At 41.6% G+C, this 18,495-nt stretch overlaps 1 protein-coding gene across 1 annotated transcript in view; it reads left to right on the top strand.

Moving 5' to 3' along the window:
* The window catches only part of SLC2A13 (solute carrier family 2 member 13), a 144,820-nt gene extending 127,791 nt beyond the window's left edge, over nucleotides 1-17,029 (top strand). The window contains exons 8-10 of the mRNA XM_058022407.1: nucleotides 9,102-9,223; nucleotides 9,344-9,496; nucleotides 10,620-17,029. Of these exons, the coding sequence (XP_057878390.1) occupies nucleotides 9,102-9,223; nucleotides 9,344-9,496; nucleotides 10,620-10,846 (502 nt within the window). The 3' untranslated portion in view covers nucleotides 10,847-17,029. The remainder of the gene's footprint in view (nucleotides 1-9,101; nucleotides 9,224-9,343; nucleotides 9,497-10,619) is intronic.
* Nucleotides 17,030-18,495: the final 1,466 nt, after the last annotated feature.

The following is an 18,495-nucleotide window of genomic DNA, read 5'->3' as shown; positions in this document are numbered from 1 at the left end:
CACCCAAATTGTGGGTCTTTGCCTCTACCACATCATGGAGTTTTCCCCACTCCATCTGGTAGAATGTAGTGGGTTTCTTATATATATTTTTATATTACTGTCATACTAAAATACCTATTGATCATAGCAAAGGCTTCAAAATGTTGGGTACTATCACTTCCATCATATTTAATCAAATTTCTAAACATTCTTTGTTGATCTGCTCCTCTGGGAAGTTCTTCAAGAATTGATAATACCTGAAAGAAAGAAATAGTGGGAACTGCAGCATTTAACTGGAGTCTTTCAGTATGAGAATTAGGACTGAACTAAAATGTTTGTTTATCTCATACTGGATCTTTCTTATTTGGAAGACTGGCTGAGACTTTTAATTTGAAAACAACACTGAAATCTAGGAGGCTTCATGACTTACTGAGGGCACTCTGCTGGACCTCACCTTTTATAAAGCATTTATCAAGTTGGGGTTTTCATGCACATCATTAGTTTGGAAGCTACAAGAAATAGTAGAACTTGTCTTGAAAGAGAGTAAAAGATTTAGGGTTAGTAAAGTTGTTCAAGGACGTGAACAAATAAAAGTTTTGTGATGAGAGGTGAAATCCTGGTGGACCACTGGGCACAATTTCTTGTAGAGCCACAAACCTTAGCAAATGCTGAATGGCTAAACATAAGATTTATTTGCATACTAGGAATGTTTCAGTAAGAACTGTCAGACAGTTTAGTGGTTGTGAAACACACTGATTATTTTTAATTTTTTGAATCAGTGTATGCTACATATGAAAAAGCAGGAAAAGTTACTGAAGATTTCAATCTTTAAAGTACACAGATGTAAGTTTTCTGTAAACCATTGGAGTGTGTCCTTGACAGGGGGAAAAGGGCAGAAGTCTTACATTACCTGCTGTTGCCTTCTGAGCCTTACCTGAAATGGTTCACTCTTCTGTTGTTGCTTTTTCATAGACTTTATTAGCTTGTAAATACACAGAATTATGTTTCAAGTTGCAAAAAATATATTCTTGTGTCTTCTCATGGAGACACTGTGACCTGTTGAAGTAGCTGAAACGATCACAGGCAGAAATGCATGAAGGACAGTGGTATTCAGCTAAGATGCTTATGCTCAAAACTAATTAAGTTTTTGCATTTTGATCAGCTTTTAATTGGAATTCTGCCCATTAAAATTCTGTACTTATGACTAGGTATTTGTTAAATGAACAGTTGATTATGTTTCATAGTTGCATGACCTCTCACAAGTTCCTGTGCTATTAATATAACATTTGAATTATTTATGATTACAAAATCATACAATTTAATTATTACTAATTAATTCTAATTTTTGCTGGGGTTAACCAAGTGTGTCCAGTCAGAATCAGAATTAGAACTAGGAAAGGACACTGCAGAGCACAGAGATATCAGATGTTTCTGGACACTTTTTGTGACCATCTTATACTTTGGAAGAGGAGGAGAAAGCTTGGGAAGAAAAATAAGTCAATCTCTGTATAGTGCAATGAGGGTAATTTTGTCTCCTATAACAAAAATCTGGTGTGTATTTATTTCTGCTCCCAGCTTTTGAGAGCACTGTCAGCTGCTGTGAGATCTGAAATGGTTGGGCTTTAACACCGGGTAAACATTATTCTGCATGTTCCTGGTTTGAGTCCATTTCCCAAGGTAAGGAGTGCACTAAAGATGATGGGGAAGCCTGTTGGACAGAGTTCTGGCAGATATGATGGAGAATGAAGCCTGAAACCCTTGGGGTGTGACAGCAGAGTGGGGAATTGTAGCTGACAGCTTGGAGGTAGCCACAGGGACTTGCAAGGTGCCTGGATAGGATAAAAGAAGTCTGAGGCAAATCCCAAACTGAGCATCTTTAATTGGGAGATTAGAGTTATCTCCTCCCACCAAAGGTGCTTGCTCAGCCCCACCGGTCAGGTGTCACCGTGATATTTTATGAAAAATCCCTTTGCCAGGATTTCTTCTCCTGGCAAGATGAGAAGCCTCAGCTTCTCCATGTTTTGCTGCTTTGGAATGTGATTTGGAGAATTGTTGACCCAGCATGTGAAATTGTTATTAATTAATGGCCAATCACAGCCAGCTGTGTCAAACTCTGAGGAGTCAGTCCTGAGCTTTCATTATCATTTCTTTGCTAGCCTTCTGTCTGTATCCTTTCTCTGTAGTTTAGTATAGGTTTAGGATGTCATTTTCATATCATATCATAAAATATTAAATCAGCCTTCTGAGAACTTGGAGTCAAATTCTCATCTCTCACCTCGTCTGGGGACCTCACAACACCACACTCAGGAGTGTCGAGCTGGCACTGTCACTGTCACACAGCTGAGTTTCTTCCTTTGGCAGCAGAGACAACTGTGTTGTCCACACTTGAGAATCCACTGATGGGGGGGTTACAAAAGTACTGAAATGTCCAGATCAGCAAACAGTTCAGAACCCCTTTGATGTGATTAATTTTGAGCAACTATTTCTCATGGGGAAAAACGGGTTCTGTTTCCAGGCTGTTGCTCAGTCTACTCAGACTGAATAACAGCTCCAGCAATCTATTTATCAGGCAAATTCAGATGCATTTGAAAAGCTGGAATTTCTCAGCTTGTGAAAGTGTTTCAATTCAAACTTAAAGATTCTTACATAAATAAATAATAATATTTAAAAATTATGTTCATCTGTGATCAGGTAGCCAGGACAGAGATAAATGAGAACAGTGCGCTGTCTCTTGCAGGTGTGTGTTCCGACATCACTGAGAATCATGGAATCATTTAGATTGGAAAAGGCTCTTAAGATCATAAAATAATGGATAGATCCTGTAGCGGGGGGGGGGGGGGGGTCAGTGTGATAAAGACTTTTTCCATTCCATGCAGATGCACCAGTCATCTACTGAGGTGCAATTTCCTTTCTTTGCTGTGAACGAAACTATTTTTCCAGGTTTTTGAAACATATACTAGTATTTTTAAAACTCTTTGCCAGTTATAGCAAAAGGCATCAATAAGTGTCCCAAAACTCTGTATTTTATGCAATGAAGGTTAAGCAGTGTGTAGCTGAATCCCATGAAGTTTTATGGCAACAGTTTTTCAAGGCTGTATGTTTGTTCTTTTCTGGTTGTCTGGGATTTTGGGGGTTTTTTTGTTTTGGTTTAGGGATTTTTAGGGGTTTTTTTGTTTGTTTTTCAGTTGCTGTCATCTGGTGTAAGAAGCTTCATCTGTAAATTTTTAGCTAACATCTGGTTTAATGGATGAATTATTTCTCTGTGTAAACTATAAAGTCAAAGTGATAAATGCAAACTTCTCCAGAGAGGTGTGGAGCTTCTGAGGCATGGACCACAGTAGCTAGGGAACTGTGGGAAAGCTTAGAAATTATTGACTCTAACATTAGTCAGGTTTAAAGTAATCTGTCAGGTTGAGTTGCAGTTCACTTGATGCTTTAGACAGCGTCTTACCACGTGTATAAAAAAGGAGCAAGGATTTTTCCTTAAAGCAGAATATGCTGATTTATAGTGAAATTATTGCTCATGGTTTAACTGGTTTCTGTGGGTTGTGCCAGTGTAACTATTTTTGGTGTACCTGGGTGGGTTTGGGAGGCCACTTGATGGACAGGGTAGAGGTGGTTTCCAGAGCTCTCCTTAGTTACATGTCTGACTACCCCTGAGTTGTTACACAGTTCATCTGGTACCTTGCTAAATTCTGCCTCTAAGGTAGCTGGGGCTTTGTTCAGACAATTAAATATCTTTAGCAGAAGAGGAGGAGCTTGAACTTATGAGAACTAATCCAAATGTTGAGATTCAGATTCTTCTACAGGATAAGTAATTGATTGTGGATAAATAATCTTAGTTGTTCCCAAGCATCATCCTTCCTCCATCCAAACAGCAGCTACTCTAAATTGTGTCTCTTTTGTCCTCTGTCATTTCCATGACAGATTTCAGATGAAAACATGACTGAATGAACTTGGCATAAGTTTATATTGTTCAGTAGATTGCCATGATATGAAAGTCAGCACTCTACACAGGAGACTGTAAAAATCTCCTTGAAGTAGATTTTTAGTAAATCAAATATATTTGTTTTACACTTGAGACTTCAATTGGCAAATTGTAGATTATCATCATCCTGATAACCTAGGCACAAAGGCTGGCATAAGAGCAGTCCTTAAGTAGTTTTACTTGTGTTAGAACAAAGAAATGGGGGATTAGTGAAATTGTGAATTAACTATAAAATCTTTATGTGCAATCAGCACCTGATGTCAAAGTCTATCTCAGAGCAGAATATGTAATTTGGAAATATGCTTGTTCTAACAAGCATTTTACAGAGATGGACGATCACATTAGTGTTTTTCTTCAAAAATAATTTCCTTTGTCTGACTTCATTTGAATTTTGACCTTTTAAGATTTTTGATCTAAATTTAAAATTTTGATCTAAATTTAAGATGCTTCTGAAGGGCTTAAAAGACAGTAAGAAGTCAGAAGCTTTCATATTAAAAACATTTGAACTGTTCACAATGAAACAATTAATCCAAGCAAAAGATATATCTTTAGGGCTACAGAGTCCTTATTGCACAGCAAAGCAAAAATTAATGGATATTTGAGAAGAAAATCAAATTGGTCTCTGTCTTATGCCTGTGCTGTGTCTTGCCCAGCCATTTCTCACACTGGGGTTTTCAGTGTTGTGCTTCAGAATTATTGTACAGCCAAAATGGCTCAAGTATTACAAAAATTTACATCAATCATCAAGGGAAGTGGTTTTTATCCTGTTTCATCCTCCTGTAATTACCAATAATATTTTAGATTCCCCACACTGGCTCTTTTCTTACCTTCTTTTATGTGCCATGTGAAGATAATTTAAGGAGATGGGGAGAAAAGCTTTAGTTCTTTTGAGCTGCAGACCATATCTGATAGAAAGTGGATTCTGTGATTTTGAAACTGACCATATAATGCTTGTAATTTGAAAATCTACCAATTTCATCTATTTTCAGTCAGTTGAATTTTTTGCATCAACTGTTGGTAGTTCAGGCTTTCATTAATTAGAACTGATGTACATCTTAAGTAGCCTGCAGAAAACATTTGGCTGAAAAAAAACCATAGTAAAGGTTTTCAGTGTAGCATTTTCATGTTTTTGGTCTGGCAGTAGTTTCAGAGGCTATGATGTGGTGTGTCCTCACTGGTTGTACCAGTGTGACTGTTGCCCAGCTTATTGGTACATGCAAACTCTGCCCCAGGACCTGACTGCATCATTTCACTTGTACATTTACAGGGAATTGCCTGGGTGGTCACTCAAAGTGTTGCAGTCAGCAGTTCAATGACCAAGTGGCACCAGTGACAAGTGGCACTCTTCAGGGGTCAGCACTGGAGCTGGTGCTGTTCAGGATCTTTGCTGATGACAGGGACAGTGGGATGGAGTGTGCCCTCAGCAAGTTTGCACCAAGCTCTGTGCTGCTGTGAGCATGCTGGAGGGAAGGGATACCATCCAGAGGGGCCTGCACAGGCCTGACAGCTGGGCCCATGGGAACCTTCCAGAGCCATTGTGTCATCAAGGTTGGAAGAACCCTTTAAGATCAAGTCTGACCAGCCCAGCACTACCCCTGTAACCACTAGAATACATCAGCCTCTTAAACATCTCCAGGGATGGTGACTCCAACACTCTCTGGACAACCCATTCCAATGCCTGAGCACTCTAACAGGGAAAAAACTACTTCTACAATCTAACCTTAATCTCCCCTGACTCAGCTTAAGGCCATTTCCCCTGGGCCTCTTACTTCAGTCACTGTACAGGAATCCAGCCCTCATCTAATCACAATCTCTTTTTGGGTAGCTGGAGACAGCAATGAGATGCCCCCTGACACTCCTCAAGACTGAACAAACCCAGCTCCCTCAACCATTTCTCAAAAGGTCTGTTTCCTAAATCATTCATGACCCTTGTTGCCCTTGGCTGGACATGCTCCAGCACCTCAATGCCCTCTTTAAAGTGATGATCCCTGCACTGAACACAGGATTCAAGGTGCACTACAGGGCTGGGTACAGTGGGGTGATAACTGCCCTGCTCCTGCTGGCCACAGTATTCTTGACACCAGTATTCAAGATGCCACTGGCCTTCTTGGCCACCATCAACAGGGATGTTACCAGGCTGTGGAACAGGCTGCCCAGAGAAACTGTGCATGCCCCATCCCTGAAAGTGTTCAGGGAACAGTTCAGAGAGGGCACTGAGTAACCTGGTCTAGTGGAAGGTGTCCCTGCCCAGGGAAGGTGCAGGTTGGAACTTGATGATCTTTAAGGTCCCTTTCAGATCACACCATTCTATGATTCTTTGATTTTCTTCTGTATTTCAGTTTATGAAGGGATGGGTAGCTGCTCCTCTGCTTCCATCATATACGCTCCCTTCATGTTGGATAAAATTCAAAATTTTCTCTGGTAATAAACTGTATGCTAATTATAAGTATGTTCTTCAGCAAAATAATAGGTCCTATATAAACAATGGTGCAATAGTAGAATTATGACAGTAATAGAGCTTGAACAAATCTCCAGCCTTGAAGTGTTACTTTTTTAAACATTCCCAGCACTGCAAGATGCCAGCAAATGCAGATGTCTTTGCCTTTACTACCTGTAACATGCTGGTTTACAACTGAAGGATAAGCAAAGCACAGTTTATTACTGCCATGTTTCTATTTAATCTGGTCTCAAGTGCTGTTTTTCCCATTTCATTGCACTGAATCTGCTTTTTTAGCAACACAATTTCCTCTCTGTTAGGGGCAGACAGTGGAGAATAGATGAGTGGCTCAGTCACAGGAGGCTTTGGAGACATCTGGTCTTCCCTTGTATCATTTGTGTTCCAATCTGTCAAAAGCAGGACACAACTGGGGAAAGATGGCAGGGGAAGGAAACACACTGACCTGCCTGTAGTGGTGTCTGTGTGAATCAGCATGCTGGTTTGTGCTCATGGAGGTGGATGCAGGATAATAAACCAAGTATGTCTTCGTTTACAGTTTTGTTTGAGAGAAACCTCTCTGCAGAGCTGCCAATCTGGGCAGAATGGAGAAATTTCATCTCAGCATCAAGATGCTTAAAAATGCTCATCAACTTGTATTCATTACAAACACCTGCAAATGAAATTTGTGTAACAGCAAAAGAAGCAGAAGTGATGATGTTGAAGCAGTGTGAAGCTGAGCACTCCTGTGTCTGCAGTGGGCCAGTCTGCACCCAGGCACAGAGGATGTGTCTTGGAGAGGGAGTTCAGCTGATCTGTTTTCTGTGCTTTCCACCTCAAGGGTGAAAACAAAACAATGCCCTGGCTAAGATGGCCTTTCCAGGGGAACTCAGCAAGGCAGAGCTGTGGAAGGGTGGGAAGGTGCACTGGCAGCCCTGGCTGCATTGGCAACCCCAAACTAAGGGCTCAGCTTTTCTCCACTTGATCAGGTGATACTCCAGTGCAAAGTAGAACTGTAAATCTTACAGGTTACTGCCATTAAGAAAGCATTAGGGTTTTACCAATTATTGGAATATGATCCCAATATTACCAGGAAGATTGGGCCTGAGCTCATCTGACCCTTGCTGCTGGGCCAAACGCAGCAACTCTGGTATTTCACCTCAGAGACACTTTTGCCTGGCTGGATGTTGCAGCTGGGCACTGAAACAAACCCAGGCTTGTAGAAACTCAGTTTACCTCAGGTGGAAGGGCTTCAGGCGAGGGTGAAGAGGAAAAGGGAGCGGATTCTGTCGGAGGGTTTATATCCAGAGTTTTATTCCATGGTCACAGACATCTGAATCTGGGTAACAGCTCCAACAGAATGCCGAGCACGTGGTTCTGGCTGAATTTAAGCCCAGGGACAGGGACAGGGGAAGGGACAGGTGAGGCACCAACCAGGTGGGAGGGGCAGGGTCTCAGGGGACAAGGGACACCTAGACAGGCCAATGACCCCCAGGCCTAAAGGGCATCCTTTGAACTTGACCAACCACACGAGGCCTTGCTGGAATGTTAAGCCTGATTGACAGAACTCACTCAGCAAGGGGGCGAGGGGGAAATTGGGTCTGCGACTTCACCATGATATCCTGCTTTAAATGTTGTCCTTTCATCAATGGTGACAAAGGGAAGATTTCTTCCCCAGGAGTGCTGGGGGGATGCCCATCAGTGCTTGGCACATTGCTGCTGAACTCTGAAGCATTGCAGGGTGCCTGTTACACCACCATCCACAACTTGTTGCCCACCTATTGCCTGTTGCAGGCATCTTCATTCTGGTTTCCCTACTGTCAAGAGGGTCACATACTTCACATAAGTGCTCAACTGATCTGGAAATCATAACTCAGGCAGATATTCAGCTCACTGTGATTTCTTCTTTGCATATGAAAGAGTAGTGTCTCTTTAAGTCCTCTGTTCCAAAAGTATGGGGTTTTTAATCTCTAGCAATTGAAGTGGTGGCAGCTAAAAAGTTTCACTAGTTACATGTATGACTTACTCCTTTAAACAAATGTTAATTTAAAAAAAATTAAGACAAAAATAAAGTTGTGAGTACGCTGTTAAAATATTGTTGACAGTCAGAAGGAAATACCTGATCTTATACCTATTCCTTCAAATATGGAATTCCCACGTGGTTCTTGGAATAGAGACATATTTTCTTTCAGTAGCTAATTACAAGCACTACATTCTCTTAAACTGTTTCACTGTGTGGGAAGGAAAATACACACCTCTTTTCTTTATAGCTTCTCTTGACCTTGGCACTCTCCAAGACATTGCTGATTACTCCTGAAGTGTGCCACATGTAGTTGGTTGAGCGGTGATGTAAGGACTAACTTCCATCTGACCTTAAATCCTTATCATCTCAATCTTTATCTCAAGTCCTGCTGCTGCAGCTCGTTTTGCACTGTGTGATATTCCTGTGAATTGGTCTTGATGGCTTTGGTATCACCATTTTTGTAGTAATGACTGGTTGTTTGAAGGACATCTGTAAATAGGTAAGTGTTTAAACTCAGGGATGTTCTGCTGATTACTCTTCCTAAGACCAGGCTTGAGAAAAAAACACCTTTCTGAACTTTGCTCAAAGACCTTGTACGTTACTTGCCATGTTTTTATTGCAATGTCAACTAGTGCCCTGAAAATTCTTTAATAAAAAGGAGTTTTGTTGATTTTCAGGTGTTCAAATGAATCCATATTCAAAAAGGAAGATTTATTTTGGGCATACAATTTCTGCCCCACTCCGTACTCTTGGACAGCACTTCTGGGCCTTATTTTGTATTTGGTTTTCTTTGCACCTGGTAAGAAAATACTTGGTTTTGCATATAAGTTTAAAATGTCAAACAGTGAAGCTGCATGTTAAATTTATTTTTAAGTCCAGCCATTAAAGTCAGATTGATGTTTTTATTCCTGATTCTTAGGGATGGGTCCTATGCCCTGGACTGTCAATTCTGAAATTTATCCACTTTGGGCCAGAAGCACAGGAAATGCATGTTCTTCTGGAGTCAACTGGGTTTTCAATGTGCTCGTGTCACTGACATTTCTGCATACAGCTGAATACCTGACATACTATGGTAAGTCACAGTTCTGTCCATGTGTGCAGCACTGCCATTGGCACAGAGATTTTCTCTGGATTCTGGGTCCCTCCACTGGTTTTGCTATGAAGTGTCAAAGCAGTGTTCTCAACCCACTGTGGTTTCATAAGACTACAGATCTGCTTGGATTATAGAGTTTGGTCTGGATTTCATAAGAAGCATTTATTTTTGTCCTTAACTGAGAACCCTGACAGCTGATTAAAACAGAAGCCGCAAAAAACCACTTTTGATTTACTGAAATAATGCTGACTCCCACTTAAGGTGACAGCATCTGCAGTTTTCCACTTTATGGTGACATCCAAGGCCAGTATCAGATGGTCCTTGCAGAAATGCAGCTGTTGATAAGTGCTGTCTGTGGGACCCTGTGGAGTGTTTGTCAGGTTACTGCTCAGCCACTCAGGTACAAGTCATTTAAATCACATTAATCTGCCAGGGAGCTGTTGTGACCTTCACATCCCTACTAGTGCAGAGCCTCTCAGCTCTGCTTGTTATTCCTTTGAGCCATCAGTGTACCAACTCTAGGTAAATGTTTGTTGGTCCTTTGCTACCTGCTCTGCCCCTCTAGGCAGGGTGGATTGTGGGCAGGAACAAGCTCTTTCTCAGTATTGTCACCACAATGTACTTTTAAATGATAATTAGGTGTAAAAGGCACAAACATTATTCTAATCCTGACTCATTTCTTCTGCTAGAGATTTTCATTTTGAGGACTTGTCTTAATGTGTCCTTCACTGTCAAGACAAACTAAGAAAGCTCTTTCCTTTCACATCTGCTTTTTTTTTTTTTTTTAATTTGGGCATGTGATTGTCTAATTGCTGTTTATTTTAAGAGCAGAGTGACTTGCCCAGAAAGGATGTGAATAACCTTTCACATGAATTGGAATTGCCTTTGTCAGTTTACTTTGGTGAGGAATGAGGCAGTAAAGAGTCCTTCTCCTACACCCACAGCTCATTGTTGTAACTCTGCCACTCCAGCCTTTGCTTTCTCACTCTGCTGTGTGAAAGCAAAGTGTGCTGTGCCTGCTGCTTCTGCCCCTCCCCTGGCCTGGCACACAGGAGGGGTGGGGACCTCTGTACCTGACTGTGACAATGGTTTCACATTGCAGGAGCCTTCTTCCTCTACGCAGGCTTTGCTGCCTTGGGACTGGTTTTCATCTATGGCTGCCTTCCTGAGACTAAAGGGAAAAAACTGGAGGAAATTGAATCTCTGTTTGAAAACAGGCTATGTACATGTGGTATGTCAGATTCTGATGAAGGGAGGTACATCGAGTATATTCGGGTGAAGGGAAGTAATTACCATCTCTCTGACAATGATGCTTCTGATGTGGAATAATTTTCAGCTGCTGATGTATTTAATCATTTAAAAGCCTTCTGGGGGAAAAGCAGCTCTCTGATGACCTCACTGCCCTGCTTCTGGTCTGGTTCTCCTTTCTACTGTGTATTTTAAAATGCCTTCATGTTCAAAAATGCTCCATTTGGGAGGAAATTCAATATGCTAGCGTTTTCTTGATAACTGAAAGCAATGGCTTCCAAAAGAGATTGAATTCCACGGTTATGTGACTTTACCAAGTGTGTGTGACACTGCACCATCCCCAGAGGTTTAGTAGGGTGCACTGTACCAGATGAATACAGAAGGCTATCCTAGATGGTCAGGGGCTGTCCTTATCTCCAATGCTGACAAAACCTAAAAAAATCGCTTGGCTGATGAGAAAGCAGCTGACAGTTGTTGGATCCCCATCCCATAGGAGCCAAGGAAGAAGCTCTGCTGTGCAGTATGACAAAGCATGAATGCATAAGCTGCTGTTATAGTAACGATTTAAAAGGTTTAACTGATTGGGAAAATACAAATACCTGCTGTATCCATCAGAGGGACATTTCCCAAATTTACCCAAAGAGAGAGAATTTCCATTATTTATTTGAGCTAGCAAGTAGAGAGCCATACTCACCTGGATGGGGGTTCACTAGGGTGGTGTGTGCCTGTGCTACACCTGGTTATCCACCCACTGCTGCTCCTGAGTACATGCTGCAGTTGGGAGTTGATGTTTGTGAGAAAAACTGCCAAAATTGATTACTGACAGCAGGAAAACAGAGCTCAGTACGTGGCCACACGTACAATGTACTGGTATATATTGCTAGGTACAACATAGAGGCTTCAGTTTAAAAAAAAAATAAATGTTCGTTTTCTTTTTTAGCATGTGAACATATTGGTTTGTGCCTAATTTTGAACATAAAAATACCATTAGCTAAAAGAAAGAGAAGGAGGGGAGTGGGTTTGTGCTGCTCCATGCACAGTGGTCATCCCTCCTGCGCCTTTTGCTGTGAGTGATTATTGCCTTCAGTTTATCTCCAGATGTGCCGAGTAAATGACTCCCAGCACATTTTTCTTCAGATTTCCATAGTCAATTGGTGTCTTGCTGGATCTAAAGAGAAATATTAGCCATGGGCAGAAGCCTGCATCTCATATTAATTGCCTTACCGAAGCATTGCAAGCTTGTCAAGAAAATGTCAGGCACAAAAGTAACTTGGCTGCCTTTAGCATGGTAATGAAAATATGAATGGTATTTTATTCACCTGCTGTGATTGCTTGCCTTGGCAAATTGAATTTTATGCAGCTACATAAAAATATTATTTGTTTTTTTCTTTGTCCTGTCCTCACTGCTTTAAGTCTTCAAAGATATGAGTTTGAAAGCATCAACAATTCAAATTCTTATCTTTGGAACATTTGCTTCATGAAAGAATGTGGGAAAATTCCTCTGCCTGTGGGCTGACACCCATTAATTTGGTAAAAAATACATTTATTTTTCATTGTGTAAAGATTAAAGAAGTCATTAGGTTCATTAGCTTTTATAGATTTGGTTTGCGGGTTTTTCTTGGGTTGAAAAATGTTTTTAATGTTGGGTTGCTATCAAAACCAAGCCTGGACTTTTGTTACTAAATTATTTTTATTGGATAACATGGGGTTTTGTTGTTGTAAAGAAGTCTTACATTATGTTATCTAATCTTCTGTGGGGGGAGTTCTTATTCTCCAATCATTGACCTTCAGGGATTGGGTGTATTTTGGTTTTTTTCTTTTTTTTTTTTTTTTTTTTGTTTTTTTTTTTTTTTTTTTTTTTTTGTTTTTTTCTTTTTTCTTAATCAGAGAAATATTTTTGGAAAGAAAACATTTTAAGGAATCTTCCTGTGACTTGACTGGAGCTAAAAGGGAAAAACATAGTAGACTGAGGGAATTTCAAATGAATCTTTGCAAAGAGCAGCTCGACCTTGCACGTCTCCTGTGTGGTGAGAGGGCTGGATTCTCATGCCTTCCATCTTGCCTCCCTTTTAAGCGCACAATATTTTTATGCTTGAAAGCACCGGCTGTAGAAAATGCTGAGATCTCCAGATCTGTCTATTGCAAATGCTGAGGTCCTCAGACCTCCCTACAAATGCCCCTGCTGTGGGATGCCTCCCTTCGGCTGTCACCTCTTTGAAGGTTTCACTGAAGGTGCAGTACCCGAAATGGGAAAATTAGATACTTGGCACAGAGAGAATAACAAAATGGTTTCAAGGAGAAATTAACTTATTTCTGAAACCAAAAAGTGGTGTTTGAAGACCTGAATTGGAAGCAGTTTTGTTACCTAGAGCAGTGTGTGAATAGGTGTGTAACAGCCAATCTGTGCTTACACAGTTTAAGTGGTTTAAGTGGGTATTTTCTGGCTTCTGGGGATGGGGACTTAGGGTTCTGACAGCCCCAGAAAGCACAAGCCCACATTCACCTTCACCCCTGTGAACATTCCCTTGCTTGGGGTGTCAGGAGTGGGAGCCAGGTCCCTGTGACAGCGCTGACCTCTCTTGTGTCACAGGGAGAGGGAAGGTGCAGGGATTGGCCAGAACTGCAGCAAAGTCACTGGAAAGGTCACTGTCACGGGGTCAGCAGCCTCTTCTGTTTTGCAGGCAGTGCTGGGGCTTTTTAGCAGCAGAAGAACCATCCCTGTCTGCCAGCCTTGTTCCATGGACCTTCCCAAAGGGCGCTCGGTCGCGTACAGCGCTGGGCTCGTTTTCTCAACACAAGAGAAAACAGTTAAACTTACTGAAAACACTTTCCTGAAGGTTTGTATCCCTTGTCCCTTCTCCCAAGACGCAGCAATTGAAACATGCATTTATTCCTCACTGCTGCTGGCCATGAGGGTACAAAATACATTGGCTTCTTTATTGTCCCTCCCTGTTCTGTGCATATGGAGAGCAGGGTTTAAGTCTTCCTTTTAGGGTTTCTTCACACCAAGAAAGCATTCCATACCTTACAAACACTGACCCAAGCATCATGTGTATTAAAAGTGAGATCAGATACTTCAAATTAATCTTATGCTGTAGGGTTTTATTTTTAGAATCTGTGAACATTGAGAGTTTATGAAGAAAATTAGAAATATGTTTCTATTTTGCAAATATTTTTTATATTTATGAGTATTTTAAGTTTTATGAGATTTTTGCTAAAGGTAGACTTAGTAACATTCCAGATTAAAAAATAAAAATACAGTGTAACTGAGTAATTTCTTATTACAAGAATTTCATTTATGAAGTAGCATAAATAACATGTCTAAGCACAATATTCTTTTATTGAAAGCTTTTTGCAGAAGATGTGAAATTGTTTCTTCACAAGGACTGCACACTTAATTCAGGTATTCTGTGCATCAGGAGTGTTAGAGTAATACTGCTGGTAGAGTTGGGCATGTTGATTATACACAACAATTTGAGATATTTTAATTCTGAATTATCCACCAACTCTACATGTCGTGAGCTAACACCAGATATAAAAGAAACAAGTCCTGATGCATTTTTAATATTTTAAAATTAATTTCATGGTAATTTGCGTTTAGGATTTTGTTCACCATGCTGAATAATTTGAGATAATTTGGCACTTTTTTCTTCCCCTCGTCACTTTGTTGATCAAAATAATCTTTTAACAAGAGAACCAAACCTGTTTTGAAAATAGAGAGAGTCAAAGCAAAGCCCAGGAGCCATTTGGGGGCTGGAGTTTCATTGCTGTGTTGGCACCTTGGGTTGGTCTCTCTGGTGGACGTCTCCCTGGGAGGTGCAGTGACAACGCTGGCAGAAATGGTGGGGCAAGAAAGGGTGAATCACAAAGGACCATTGCTCCAACACAAACCCATTAGGGATGGGTTGATAATGCCACATTTCACTTGTGTAGGAGTTAGGGTTGGGGGGGGAGATGAAGGAAATGATGCACCAAAGGCACCACAAAGTCCAGTTTCAGTAGAGATGGGTGTTGTAGGCAGCAGGAGCAGTCTCTGCTTGTCTCCCTCATGGGGTGGGGATGATGGGGCGAGGGCCTTGGCTTGGCCCTGTGGACAGGAATGGAGGGGCTGTCAGGAGAAGAAGCACTCTAGTGTTGCTCTCCCATGCCTGCTGGGAGGTGAGGACGTGGCAGTGGACTTGACAAAGTTGTTTTTTCCTTGGTGAAATCTCTTTTGCCATTTGTAGTCACTTGGGCTGAGCACTGGGGAGAAGTTTTGACCTTCAGGAGCTGCTACAGGCCCGAAGCAAGGGTCTTGCCTTAGGCCATGCAGTCCCACAGGCATTCAGTGGGCAAGGGAAAGACAGACCTTGTACTTCTCCACTTTTTACCCAGCTTTCTACTTCTTGGTGATGCTCTTCTAACATGGTCATTTTGAAATTTAACTTGCACTGTTGGCTTTGTTGGCTGAACATCACTACTGCAGAAGAGGCAGAATCTTTACAGCAGAGAATGATCTGGGGGTAGAAATCAAGGCAGAAGAGATGGCTCTGCAATGCACTTTAAAGAGTAAGATATCTGTGCACTTTTTCTGAGAGAATCAAGCTAACCAAACCCATTCCTCTGCATTGGGAAGAGAATCAAGCTTTGTGTACCAGGCCAGAAGCAGATAATGCCACAATATGTGCTTTATGGCAAAATGTGTTTTTATTGCGGGTAACATTTACAGCTTACATGTAGCTGCTGCCTATAAAGTGACTCAATTGTTCTCTGGATTTTAACAAGTCATACTTTTGTGCAAAAATCTTAGTGGTTTTCTATCAATCTTCATCACCTTGTGTACAGTACAGTTAAGCGTAATCCACAGTGGTCTAGATTGTGGCAGTGTTTCAAATGTCAGCACAGTAAAATTCTAGGTGAACATTGTTAAAGAAGTATTGTTGTTTGTGATACTGGGGGTTAAAATTCCTCAAAGGCAACTATATATAGATTTTAAAAGTCTGAAAAAAAAAGGCAGTTCTTATCTATTTTGTGTATGTTTTCATATAGAGAAGGAGTTTTTTATGTGCCAATAACCATCACTGTAGTGTTTTGTAAATGGATGTTAATAGTGTTGCAGAGTTCTGTATATGAGAATATACTTTAGCCACAATGACCTGTTAGTGTGAACCGTGGCATGTTTTTAATCTTACACCTCTCATCAGAGGTGCTCACTCGTTGGCTTCAGTAGAGCTCACTCATGCCAGGGGAAGTTTGACAAGAGTCAGGCCTCAACAATACAGACTTCATCTAAATCCCTGCTTTTTCACATTGTCCCCAGACAGTATGTTACATGTGAACGATCTTGCACATGTAATTTTAAAGCTTCAACTCCAGTTCAGTTAATCTCCTTGATTTTGTTGAGCAAAATGTTGTCAGAATTTGCTTTGGCCTTTCATGACATTTATATAAATAAGGAGCATACTGATGAATTGTGAACATTGTCCACCTATTTCTAAAGGAACCATCTGTTTCTGAAGTGTTAAAATAAAGGCAAATTTCTCTTGCTGCCTTAAACATTACACAGACTTTGGAGAGGACTGAATGTATGACCATCATCGTGAACTTCTGCAGGAGAAACTTCACGGATGCTCAGCAGGTGTGAAACGAGGGGGTCTCATGGTGCTGGGTTACACTGCAGGCCCTGCCTAGAGCACGCCTGCCATCTGTTTGATTTCCAGTGTTCCAGCAGTCCCTGGGAAGCTGATGGGATTATCCATGTGCTTGATATTCTCCATGTGCTCAGTGTCCTGCTGGTCCGGGACGTCCCTGGGAAGTGGCACGAGTCATGTCTCTGCTTTCCATTGTGAATCTCACTCCTCTGCAAAATGGTTCACTGGATCTGGGTGGGACAAATGCCATCTAGAATATCTGAGACATTACTGGGGACCAAGCTGATGGTAATAATTCCATGCTGAATAATGTGCACATGGTGCCATCAGGCACACTGTAATCCCTGGGCACGGGTTATGGTGTTCAGTACAAAACAGGTTTTGGCAGAACAATTTGCTGGGTTGTCCAAGTAATTTCTTAACCATGTTGAAAATGTGCCATTTCCATTTCCAACCGGTCAAGCCTATAATGTATGAAAGTGTTGTACATTTTCTGAAACTTAAGTGATGTAAAATTATTTAATTGACTTATGATTGCTTTAATGAAGTTTGGTCTTTACATAAAAATAAATATCTTCAAAGAATTGTCAGTGCCAGAAGTGTAAATGAACAAAATAAAAGGTCAGATACTTAATTACAGAATTTTTGTCAAGGTTTCATTTGTTTGAGTATTCAGGTTGCCTTTTAGAGTGGCAGCTTCACATTGCTCAGCAAAATGAGCTCAGATAGGCCATGGGTTTGCCTGAAATAAGGGAAGGGTAAGATTAGCTTTGGATATGATCTTAATATGATGTTTTTCAAATCAGAGAATGGTTCTGTGACACCAGGTAAGTGTCCCTTCCTTTCAGGAGGATTTGTGTGAAGGGCTGAATGCAGAGCTGCCAACTGTCCCAGTGTCCCACCATGGGTTTGCAATGTCCTCTGCCCAAGCAGACTGGTTTCCTTACAGCAATTTACACTGTCAGACTTGGTTATGGACTGGGAAAAGAGCAGGAGTTACTGTTTTCTAATGAGGAACTGTCCTAATTCAGTGTGTTTTATTAAGAAAATTGCTGGAATCAGTTTGATGTCTAAAACAAAGCAGCATGACCATGACTGTGCTGTGCTGGGGCTGCCCTGGCTGCACTCCCCAGTGTGACAGAGGAATCGCACCCGCAGGAACAAATGGAAGATGGTTCTGGTACATCACCCAGCACAGGTTCACAGCTGAATCCTGGTGAGATCCAGAGCTGGCTCTGACAGAGCTGCAGCCTTTTGGTCCAGGATGCAGAGAGATCACAGCCAGTGGGAGAAGCTGGCAGTGGGAGCCTGCCTGGCAATCCTGTATCTGTGGCAGTGCAGCTCTCCAAGAGGGCAGCTCAGCACTGTGCACTGGCACCTTCTCTTTCTAGGTTTCTGGCTGATAGTGCTTATAAAGGTGATGAGTGACTGCAGTTCATATTACTTGTCACCCAAACTACATGGCAGCTTTGTGGGATAATGAAAATCTGGTGACTCTGCTGTTAAACACTCAATTTTTTTGCCTTCTGCCATTTGTCTATGCTCCAGCTACTATTATAAAACTACTACTGATGGATTGATTTTTGCCAAATGCATTCTCCCTTGTGTAGAACTGAAATGGAGGCAGTTACAGTAGTTGCTCCAAACCTTTGTGAGCATTTTCAGGATCAGGACTGGGCGATGCTCCATCTGAACTGAAGTCACCCACAGAGTGCTGTGTGGCCTTTGCTTTGTGCAAGGCACTAAGTGCTTCTTTCAAGGCTCCTACAGTTTGTGGGAGGTAAGTGGGGAACTTAAAGGTAAGTTTACTACAAAAAAAAGTCCCTTTTCTCTGACCTCAGTGGTCACCTGGGCTGGTTGAAGGGACCTGCTGCCCCTTGTCCCCTGAGCTGGTGCCCCTCAGTTCACCCCTCACCCCCACAGAGCTCCCTGCACAAACACACTTGGGTGCTTCAGCTGCTGCAGTTTCACTTCCACTTGACCCAAAATGAATGGCATCTCAGCTCTTCTCCTGATGGACAGTTTAACACATTCAGCCCATCAAGCAAGCAACTGAGCTCTGTGGGCACCAGTCACACACACTGGCATCAGCAGTTCCAC

This window comes from Melospiza georgiana, chromosome 4 (genome assembly GCF_028018845.1).
Source record: "Melospiza georgiana isolate bMelGeo1 chromosome 4, bMelGeo1.pri, whole genome shotgun sequence".
Taxonomy (NCBI): Eukaryota; Metazoa; Chordata; class Aves; order Passeriformes; family Passerellidae; genus Melospiza; species Melospiza georgiana.
The sequence above is the reverse complement of the archived record's forward strand: the minus strand, read 5'-3'. Positions and strand labels throughout refer to the sequence as shown.